At 36.7% G+C, this 11,976-nt stretch overlaps 1 protein-coding gene across 1 annotated transcript in view; it reads right to left on the bottom strand.

The window, feature by feature from the left end:
• The window catches only part of MTREX (Mtr4 exosome RNA helicase), a 107,172-nt gene that overhangs the window by 59,898 nt on the left and 35,298 nt on the right, over nucleotides 1–11,976 (bottom strand). Inside the window, exons 14-16 of the mRNA XM_026018748.2 lie at nucleotides 11,284–11,385; nucleotides 8,925–9,050; nucleotides 318–468 (exon numbers count right to left, since the gene is read on the bottom strand). Of these exons, the coding sequence (XP_025874533.1) occupies nucleotides 318–468; nucleotides 8,925–9,050; nucleotides 11,284–11,385 (379 nt within the window). The remainder of the gene's footprint in view (nucleotides 1–317; nucleotides 469–8,924; nucleotides 9,051–11,283; nucleotides 11,386–11,976) is intronic.

The raw sequence follows: 11,976 nt of genomic DNA, 5'->3' as shown, positions 1-11,976 counted from the left end.
TACAGGTCAAATTTTAGTATATCCGGCTTTTTGTTATATCATGATTCATGAACATGAGCTATCATGTAATATGCCTACAACAATAAATTATATCAAATTTGAACCAATTACAGAAAGGTGTACTAACAGGGTTTTCTTACTTTTATTTTAAAATGTTCTCATTGGTCGTAATGACCAGAACACAGTTCTTACTTTATGTAAAAATCAAGGTAAGGCTAACCAGAAAATAAACAATAGCCTAGGCAGCCAATAAGGCAGTGATTGTGCTATTTACTCTACTAGCTAAGAAGACTTTGATAGAATAATTTTATACTTACTCTCTACTACTCCTGGAATTGCTCTATAATGCTGAAACTGGTAAAAGGATTTTTCCAACATGTACTCAGGATTAATTTCTTCTACACGTAGTAAATTCAAAACCATGTTGTAGGTCAAATGAAAAGCACTATTTAGAGGATCAGCTGAGCCCTAAGAGGAAAAAAAAAGTCAATGTTGGGATTTTTCAAATATGATTTACATAGATACTTTAAAAACTGCTTAATAATTTAATCCATTTAATGAATATTATAGAAATGTATTAAGTTCTTTCCTTTAAATGACCAATACAAAGTGATAAATAGTTGATCTTTGGGAAATTATAATGGGGAAAAAAAATCCACTAAGTAGGAATAGTACTAGTTAAAATACTGTTTACCAAGTATGTTTAGCTCTCTGCCTTCTAGGCACTTGATAAGATTACACTTTCTCACCCGTGGTGGGTGGGGCAAACAAACTGTTAATGATGGGTCACTTTCTGGCCAAGTATTTATTTATTTATTTATTTTTTAATTTTTTTTAATTTTTTTTATTTATTTATGATAGTCACAGAGAGAGAGAGAGAGAGGCAGAGACATAGGCAGAGGGAGAAGCAGGCTCCATGCACCGGGAGCCTGATGTGGGATTCGATCCCGGGTCTCCAGGATCGCGCCCTGGGCCAAAGGCAAGCGCCAAACCACTGCGCCACCCAGGGATCCCCAGTGGCCAAGTATTTAATTGTTGGTGTGAAAAGCAGTCTTTTTCCCTCTGGCATAGTGACTGTTAATGTTCAAGGTGTGGTTCCTCCATCATCTTGCATCCCTAAACAATGATAAGCAGAACCTTCTTTATAAACCTGCCCTGAACAAGAGAAATAAACCTTTAAATAACTTAAATTTAGGGATTTTTACTGTACATAACCTAGCTTGTGCTGACAGACTATACTAAATTCAACTCAGAACGATATCCAGATAAAAATTAGCACCTTAAAACTCAGCTGTCTGGAGTGATATGAAAAGTTAAGTGTTCCTCTTCCCCAACTTACAGACAATTCTTTATCTACATTTTCATAATTCTTCTTTCTCCTAACTGTGACTGTTACCAAAGAAGGGCAAAACTAAGGGCTAGGCAGAATAAAATATTTATCTACACCGAGTGACCTTAACTCACTAAAAGTTTCTAACCAAAAATACTTCTTTGAGATCTAAAATTTTCTTTCAGCAATGTTTCTTCAGAAATATTTTTTTAGGGACGCCTGGGTGGCTCAGTGATTGAGCATCTGCCTTCAGCTCAGGGCGTGATCCCAGGGACCTGGAGTCGAGTCCCACATCGCACTCCCTGCACGGGCTTCTCCCTCTGCCAATGCCTCTTCCTCTCTGTGTCTCTCACGAATAAATAAATAAAATCTTGAAAAAAAAAAAATTTTTTTTTTTCAAGATTTTATAGAGAGAGAGAGAAAGAGACAGAGATAGAGAATGTACGAGCAGGGAGAGGGAGAAGCAGGCTCAAAACGTGGGCCTCAATCCCAGGATTCTGGGATCATGACCTGAACAGAAGGCAGACACTTAACCAACTGAGCCATTCCCACCCAGGTGCCCCCAGAAATATATTTTTAAATGTAAATACTTAAGAATGAAAATGGTTTTGTAGTTACACATAGTGAGAAAGGACTTCAATTACTCCACTCTGACCTCAAACTTTCTGATCAATTAATGTTCTTCTTTCCAGCATATCTCTTAACTCAGGCAAAAGACGCTATAGGCAAAGCATCCTCTGGTGGAAACTGAAACCAACCCCTCAAGGACTTCCTTGAGCCAGAAAGACTCTGCCCAGGACTAAGCCCAAGAAGATCAACAACTTGATCTGTAACCACCCCCTCCCCACCCACCGCATGTACCCAGGGAACTCTGTCCCACATTTTCCTTATATAAACTTGTGAAGTACTTTCGGCACTTTGGAGACAGTCTTTGAAATGCTGGTCCACTGTCTTCCTGGTACTGGCTTGCCTGAAATAAATTGCCTTTTTGTTTCACTACCACTTGTTTCTCTTTAAATTTTGCCTGAGGTGAGTAGCTAAACCTGCTCTGTTTGGGACCCCCTGGACCCAGGTGCTTTTGCACCTCTACGCCCCAGGTACAATAGGAGAATAATCAAATTCTGGGGAGAAGTGAATTCACTTTAGAAGTGAAATGTCACATAGCATGCTATGTATTTCTAAATGGCATAGTAAAACACATAAATACTTTTAGGGTAGTCAAGGGCTCTTAAATTGAGGTCCACAAACCAACGTTATAGCATAATTTTATATGTATGCATACAGGATTTTATGAGAAGCAGAGTTTTCACCACAGCCTTAAATGAAAAGTATTCCTTAACTCCTGAAATATTAAGAGCCATTCGCCCTAGGGGCATAGTTAATAAGTCCCTAAAACCTTGATGTTTATGAACTTTCCTTGAAACTAAGGCCAAGGGACACCTGGGTAGCTCAGTGGTTGAGTGTCCACCTTTGGCTCAGGTTGTGATCCTGGGATCCTGGGACTTGTCCCACATCAGGCTTCCTGCAGGAAGCCTGCTTCTCCCTCGGCCTATGTCTCTGCCTCTCTCTCTGTGTCTCTCATGAATAAATAAATACAATCTTTAAAAAAAAGAAAGAAAGAAAATAGGACCAAAGGGAGATGTGAAGTTAATACAAAAACCAAATTCTTGGAGGAGAGAGTAATTTAAAGACAACTTTAGCTATTTTACCATTTTGCAAACAGACACGGACCTTACTTTTCTATTTTTTTTTTAAGAGTTTATTTATTTATTCATGAGAGACACAGAGAGTGAGCAAGAGAGGCAGAGACATAGGCAGAGGGAGAAGCAGACTCCATGCAGGGAGCCTGACATAGGACTCGATCCTGGGACTCCAGGATCATGCCCTGGGCTGAAGGCAGGATCCCAGCCCTTACTTTTCTGTTATTTTTTTTTCTATCTCCTCTCACAAATTTGGGGCTTCAATATTACCAATGTTTATTTCCAAGTGCAAGCTCTGCTTCTGTGTTGTTTTTCTTTTAAGATTTTATTTATTTATTCATGAAAGACACAAAGAAAGAGAAGGACATAGGCAGAGGGAGATGCAGGCTCCTCACAGGGAGCCCAATGTGGGACTCGATCCTGGAACTCCAGGATCACGCCCTGAGCCGAAGGCAGACACTCAACAGCTGACTCACCCAGGCATCCCATACTTCTGTATTCTCAATTGCTGTAGAATACACCTACCAGAATTCTCAGTTCCCTGAAACTCAAGTTGGTATTGTGACATTTTATCTAAGTGACCCCAAGATAGTCTACAAGTTAATCTACTGAATTTGGCTGATAAATATGGTTACACTACCTAAAATGACATTTATCTCTCTTGCTTTTTCCCATTACTGAGTGTCAGTCACTCTTACAAAGACTGTTAGTAAGATTACTGATTTTGTCACCAGCTAGACCCCCAAATCTGATCTTTACTGCTTATGTGATTATACTCACTGACCTTTGTTCCACATTCTTCCTTAAGCCCTTCCTTCTAGCTGATCTCTTAACTGAGGCAAAAGATTCGCAAGTCATTAAACATCCCATGAGGAAACAGAAACTACCCTTCAAGCAGTAACAACTGCCTTGATGAGGAGCTCAAGACTCACATCTGTGTGTCAGATGTGTGGCCACCTTCTGGGCTCTCTGAAGGGGTTTCAGAGGTACCTGCACCCTCGGTACTTCGAGAGGAGAGTAGGTGGGAAGCAGCCTGGCCGGGATCAGATACTGTCAATGCAGAGAGGGGAGGACAGCCCCCCCACACACCACGGGAGACCCTTAATCCTCAAACCCCATCTCCCCTCGCCTGCCTCAGTGCCTGAGATGCCACCATTTGCTCCCCCTTTCTGGTTAAGATAGAGACTCCTTATTTTACTGCGAATATGTTTGTGTTTCTCATGAAGCCATTGTCCGTCCTGAGGAAAGCTGGCTGGCTCAGCTCATCAGTTTGCATTAGAGCGGTGGCCCAGCGGCCGGTGGGGGTGGTTTGGTGAGGAGCAGATACTGACCTCATTGTGCCCTGACACTGCTGTACCCTTCTACATGGAGAGAAGAGACTCAGGGTCTCAACCGGAAATAAAAATAGGTTCTCCGAAAAAAAAAAAAAAAAAAAAAAAACCCAGACCAGCTTGAATTCAATCCAAGATTCTCATCTGCACATATGAACCAAAGAATGACTGACAGTTACCTTAGCTCATTATAATACTAAAATCCCCACCTAAGAAAGATCGATGACAAGGCTCAATATTCCTCCTAACACTAAATAAAGGGAATCCATTCACCATTGCTCAGGGAATCACAACTCGGGAAGTTACTTCCTGTGACCTCCTTATTTGTTGCGAATAAAATCCTTTGTGTGGCAACTCCACCTGGAGTAATTTCTGTGACTCTGCGAGGAGTGAACTCAGGATAGTTCAATTATAATTTGATTAATGGTTAATGAAATTAACATTTAAATTCCAATTTCGAAGGTCTTTCTTCTACTTTATCCCCTTTAAAAATTTCAATCAATCCATGGTTGCAGATTATTTCCTTTTATGTATCTTAGATTAGTTCTTTTGTTTCTTTACCTCTGCTATCTCCCTATTTCAAAGTTTCATCAAATCTGATTTAGATAGATCACTACAACTATCATCGTAGTTTCTATTTCCCTTCCAATTTAATCAACGTGCAGCCAGACAACCCAAAATATAATTTCACTGTAATATAATACTCTATTCATCAATAATGACTACCTAAGGACCCTTGTAAATACTGAAATTTAGGTCATACCAAACTGTTAAAGAAATTATTAAAATATTTTAAATGCATGATTAAATGATTTACATGCACAAATATATAAGTGTGTGTGCATGCTCAGATATGAGAAATGTTAAAAAAAATAATCTTTAGTCAACAAGCAATGAACACATGTATTCTGCTATCTTTGTAAGACTATTTAACCTAACAGGATAAATGATAGATGTGACAGATCCAAATTTTACAAATGTATATAAAACATACTAATTAGTTTTACATACCATAACGTGGAATAATCTACACATTTTAGTTCTTATTTGAGAAAATAAATGCTCTATTAAAGTCCTATTAAGAGCAAATCTCACTCACTGTTGCTTAAAGGAAAACAGACCTGACGTTTTAATGATGTATATATTACGTTGTTTTGGCTGCTATTAGTTTATATATTGTATTAAGGTCAAAAGAACAAAGTGCTGTCATGCCAAATTCAGTTTGAGTCAGTAAATGAAAAATCTATTTGCGTGAGATACTGAGAAGCAACAGCACATGGTGCTTAGAAGCATGCACTGACACCAAACTGCCTGACTTTAAAATCAGAATTTGCCATTTAACAACAATATGACGTTTGAAAAATTATTTAGCCCCTGTATGTTTTATTCATTTATAGAACTGGGATGGTAATAGCAATCATTTCAAAGCCCAAGACAAGTTGAATATTCATTTAACTGTTAATTGTTATTTTTCTGAATAAGTTGCCCACAAATTCTTTAATGACAGTAAAATCACCTGAAAAAAAATCCTAGAGGACAAAAAAAATAGTAGAACAGTTAGTCTCAATAAATGTGTCCAGAAATCAAGAAACAGAGATACACACGTATTTGTTTATATAACTGCAGCATCATCAGCAAGCAGATACTGTATCCTTTTGACAACTCAAACTATATAGCATTCAAGGTGAAAGGTACCACTTTACACTCACTAGGATGATCACTTTAAGTTAAAAGGACAGATAATAGGTGTTAGCTAGAATGCAGGGGTATGAGAACCCTCCTATATTGCTGATGAGAATATAAAATGGTATAGCTGCTGAGGAAAAACAGTCTGGTGGGTCCTCAAAAGGTTAAATATGAAATTATGTATGACCTAGCAATTTTATTCACAGGTAATATACCCAAAAGAAATAAAAGCATGTTTACATAAAACTTGTAAAGAACAATCATAGCAGCCGAAACAACATAAATATACATCCACTGATAGATGGATAAATAGGTTGTAATATAGCCAAAAAGAGCAATATTCATCAAAAAAAGGAGTGAAGTCCTGATACATATTACAAATACAGATAAACCTTGAAAATATTATGCTAAAGAAACCAGATACAAAAGATCACGTTATCTGAATTTATTTATTTTTAAAGATTTTATTTATTTATTGAGAGACAGAAAGAGAAAGAGAGAGGCAGAGACATAGGCAGAGGTAGAAGCAGGCTTCCAGTGGGGAGCCTGATATGAGACTTGATCCCAGAACTCCGGGATCACGCCCTGAGCCGAAGGCAGACACTCAACCACCCAGGAGTCCCATATCTGACTAAATTTATATGAAATGCCTAGAACAGGCAACTCTATAGAGACAAAGAGTAGATTAGTGGTTTGCCTAGGGCTTAGGGGAAAGGGAAGAGGTAGGAGGGAAATAGGGAATGATTATTAATGACAATAAAGTTTCTTTTTAGGCTGATAAAAATGTTCCAAAATTTATTGTTAAGATGATAGCAAAACTCTGTGAATACATTAAAAACCATGAAAATGGGTGAACTGTATGCAATATGAATTATATCTCAATAAAGCTGTTTTTAAAAGTTCACTTAAGAAATGATGGAGAAATTAGAATCCTTGCACACTGATAGAAGGCAAAACGGTATAGCCACTGTGGAAAACAGTAAAAATATTCAATAAAAATTTAAGAAAAAAGAACTGCATATGGTCTGGCAATTCTACTCTGGGTATTTATCCAAAAGAATAAAAATCAAGACAATGAAGAGATGTTCAGAGAATGAGGAGAGGTGTAATGGGGTACTAATCAAAGGTCATAAAGTTTTGATCAAACAAAATAAAAAAGCTCTAGAGATGCTGTATGACCCTGTAGCAATAGACAATAACATTATTTTATAAGTAAATAGAATGAAAAATCTGTACTAAAGAAACCAGATGCTGTTATTAAAATATTACTTCCTACTATTGACAAGCTGATTCAACTTTTTCTATTCAGAGCACAAAGAAAGAAAAATAGTGTTTATTATATCTGGCACAATTTAAAGACTAAAAATACAAATTTTCAATCTTGTGTTATTTTCTTTATATGAAGAATTAAAGTTACATAGACACTTAAAAAATAGGTTTCTAGGGTGCCTGGGTGGCTCAGCTGATTAACTGTCTGCCTTTGGCTCAGGTCATGATCCCAGGGTTCTAGGATCAAGCCCCATGTCTGGCTCCCTGCTCAGCAAGGAATCTGCTTAGTCTGCTTTTCCTTCTGCCCCTCCTCCCACTCATGCTCACTTGAGCCCTCTAATAAATAAATAAAATCTTTTTAAAAAAATAGGTTTCCAAGTGTTAATCTTTAAAAGTGAAAATAAGACACCATACGATCACTATGAATATATACAGACAAGCTTTGTCTTCACTCACATAAAACATGTATTTTAAAAAACATACACTTTCATTTTTGCTTTAGTATACCAGATGTCCCACAACCGTATCTCAAATTCTCCTTGCTGTTCACAAGTCTTTGAAATTGAAAAGAGTCTGTTTCAGAGAGATACTGACCTAAGTAGGACTTAACATGTTTTGGAGCTTTAGTTAATGATGTGGCAGTTAATTTTAAAGTTTTAATTGCTAAGTTTCTCATCCTACTAAGAGTTTTTCTAGGAATTTAGTAACTCCTTACTGCTTGGAAAAGGAGAAGAAGAGCAAACAGGCCAAACCTCCCTGAGAAGCTCTCCAAAACAAAACTCTTAAAATAATCCAAAAGATAAATATTAAACAAAATAAACAAGCTAATTTAAAATAAAGCTTAAATACTTGAATTCATTTATGGAGATAATTATGAACCACTAAGAGGTAATATTAGAATGGTAGATTGTAGACTTAATTAAGATATCTGGACATAGGATCCCTGGGTGGATCACTGGTTTTAGCACCTGCCTTCAGCCCAAGGTGTGATCCTGGAGTCCTGGATCGAGTCCCACGTCAGGATCCCTGCATGGAGTCTGCTTCTCCCTCTGCCTATGTTTCTGCCTCTCTCTCTCTCTCTCTCTCTCTCGTCAGGATCCCTGCATGGAGTCTGCTTCTCCCTCTGCCTATGTCTCTGCCTCTCTCTCTCTCTCTCTCTCTGTCTCTCATTTTAAAAAATTAATAAATAAAATAAAAATAAAATAAAAAGAAATCTAGACTTGCAAAGTTAAGAGAAGGTAACTGCCCAAAACACTGATATCATGTGCCCTACTTCCTGTTCTGATAGGTGAAGAGCAATTTGTTCAGTAGAGAAGGCAGTTATAGAGACTGTCTTAAATTTGGAGGGTAAAGTAAACATTTTTGCCTTCTGTGGGGATCTTTACATGCCTTCCATTGCATGAATTACTCTTTACTTATTAGAACAGAAAGTAGGGTATAATCGGCACTTTGCTCAGTTATCCTCTTCTACCTTTTAAGCCTAGATAGTTTACTAAATTAATTCATCTACTTAGAAAGGTATCTGAATCGACATAACTAATTTCAAAGTGGCTCCCGAAGTATGTTTCTTAAATTGCTGGTGAGAGCACAGCATCTTAACTTGGTTACCTTAAGTAGCTGTTTTCCAATCGTTGGGCTCATCTTTTCATCCACCATAAGAATTACAATTCCTCTATCATCCATTCCCCTCCTTCCAGCCCGACCAGACATCTGAATGTATTCACCAGAGGAAATCTGTGTGAACATAATTAAAAATCGAGTTTAGGAGACAACCTAGTGAAAAAAGTATTCTTAAATTTTCATCACAAAATATAAAAGCACAAGTTATATATTCCACAAAAGGAAACATGATTAAAAATATCAACTTCTGGAGCTAAATTTTAGCTCCAAAATGATGGAAAACACTAAAGTCTAAGAAATCAAAGAAGGACTCAAAGTCTACTAAATATCAATTCTGACTTGATCATAATAGATTTCTTAATTTGCAAAAAGATATTAGTATAAAATAAACATTTATTTTTAAAGTATCTGAGAGCAACAAAGGCACCACGAAAAACAACAAAAAAGCTAATCCTAAGAAAGATTTCAAAAGAACATTTCAAAAAGGTAATGCAAAAGAATCTCAGCAGGGCCCAAGGGCATCATTACAGTATAGCACACTATGATTTTTAGGTTTAATAATATGATACTGAATTATGAAGAAAAGATTGCTTTCTTAAGTTCAATTACCCACTATGCTCTGCAGTCTTACCATAGGGTCCTTAGGATGCCAAGAAGCATGTAAAGTCACAAATGACTTATTTACTTATTTTCTTATGGCATCAATTTTCTTTGGAGAATTAAGTAATTTTAAACAGATTACAAAGATATTTTAAACTTAATTATTTTAAATATAAACATGAGACTGTTAGCTAGCTGCATTATGAACAGGAATCATATACTACATGAATTAAATTACTAAATGTTCAATTTTAAAAAGTTACAGGTTATAGAAAATTTTTGAAGACTATGTAAAAGTTTCTAAAGAGAAATGGCACCTGATCATTACTATTTCTCTTTTGTATAGCATCTAATACATTTTAAAATAAAACAAACCAAGAAAAAAATGCTTTGTCTTTACGATCTACCATGAACACTTTTCAGTATTTCTATGATTAGTAATTACTGGCAGAAACTTCTCTAAGTAGAAAAGAATCACCACTTTCGAGGATTAGGTTAACTGCAGTAGCTGACTACTTAAGTTTCTCCCAATGCTAGTTTCTCTGAGTCTTTGGCTTGTTCTGGATACTCAAACTAGAAATTTATCTGCTTTTCACCCCTGTGAAGCTCCACTGTCTACCTAGTTAATACCCATGTGCTGCTGTTTCTGTTTTAGGATTGCCTTCTCTAATGAAGCCTTCCATTACCCCTTATATACAAGAGATTTCTTTTCTCTTGCTCTAGTCTGTATATACTTCTCAGAATCCATAACACAACATTTTATTGCACATCTGCCAACTTTCACCTGCTTTGTTTAACTTTTGAAGTTTTAATTTAGTAACTGTTTCCTGAATGGGTCGGCTCTGGATTAAGAATTTACTTTCTACCCAAATTCACTGTTTTACCCATTGTTCCAACTTTTTCTCCTTCCTTCTTAGAAAGGATATTATGTGTGAACCTGTTCAAACTTCTATTTTAGGGCAGTCCCGGTGGTGCAGCGGTTTAGCGCCACCTACAGCCCAGGGCGTGATCCTGGAGACCCTGGATCGAGTCCCAAGTCAGGCTCTCTGCATGGAGCCTGCTTCTCCCTCTGCCTGTGTCTATGCCTCCCTCTCTCTCTCTGTGTCTCTATGAATAAATAAAATCTTTGAAGAAGAAAAAAAAAAACTTCTATTTTAAACCTGAAAGATAAAATAGTGAGCTGCAACTGAAGCCAATATAGATTTGGTGCCTTATACTCTCAATCTTTAAGAAATGAACATTCCAGGGATCCCTGGGTGGTGCAGCGGTTTGGCGCTGGCCTTTGGCCCAGGGCACGATCCTGGAGACCCCGGATCGAGTCCCACATCGGGTTCCCGGTGCATGGAGTCTGCCTTCTCCCTCTGCCTGTGTCTCTGCCTCTCTCTCTCTCTCTGTGTGACTATCATAAATAAATAAAAATTAAAAAAAAAAAAGAAAGAAATGAACATTCCAGATATATTTAAAATGCTTTAAAGCACTCATAAATCATCTGCACACTTATCTCTCATCATGAAACTCTTTCACCAAGGGGGATTTCATTTCTACGTTGGGTTTTTTGTTTTTGTTTTTGGCTAACGGATAGAAACGAAGGATCTGAAGTCTAACCTTGACAAACTTGTTTACGGGTTCAGGTATAAGATCTTCAGTATTTAGAACTGAAAGTCTCAAAGATTACATAAGCCCAAATCACCTTAGGTAAAACAAGTAAAGATAAAAAATATTCCAATATATTAATTATTTTACTTACCCATCTGAAATCTTTCCCATCAAATTTCCGGGCATTTGTAAATAAAACAGTTCTAGCTGGCATATTAATTCCCATAGCAAAAGTCTCTGTGGCAAATAAGGCCTAAAAAATTGAATAATTATATGATTAAACATGTATTTTATAGAGCTGAGAAACTAGCTTTGTAATTTTCAAGTATAAACAAAAATTAATTTTCAAAATTAATGAGACTGCAAAAATAAGACAACATGCTAGTCTTAGCATGTTGTCTTATTAAAATACTAAAAAATATTTCAGTATTTTATACGTAAAATTACTAAATAATACCTAATGTCCCTTGCATTCCAGAAAATTTCTAATTCAGGAAAAAAAGTCTTTCTTAAATTCCAGTGGTAGTAACTTGAAGAGGATACTACTACTGGTCTAATGTACAAAGCACAAGACTATAGATTACTTTTCTAAACACAAAGTCACATTTCCTGGCTTTCTGACTGATGGTACAATTTTGGAGTCACCCTTAGAATCTCTGAGGGGAGAAGAGAATCAGTGACTAAGTACACTTTTAAGACTTTACTAATAAGAACACACAAAAAACTGTGTGGCTTAAGCACACAAAAGTGTGTATTTATATACAAGTAAAGTTACTGAAGTACTTTTAATCTAAATTTTCATGAACAGGGAAGGAGATAAAAACATCTTACTGCATCAACTCAA

Source organism: Vulpes vulpes, chromosome 2 (assembly GCF_048418805.1).
Source record: "Vulpes vulpes isolate BD-2025 chromosome 2, VulVul3, whole genome shotgun sequence".
NCBI lineage: Eukaryota > Metazoa > Chordata > Mammalia > Carnivora > Canidae > Vulpes > Vulpes vulpes.
This window is presented reverse-complemented; position numbering and strand designations above follow the sequence as displayed.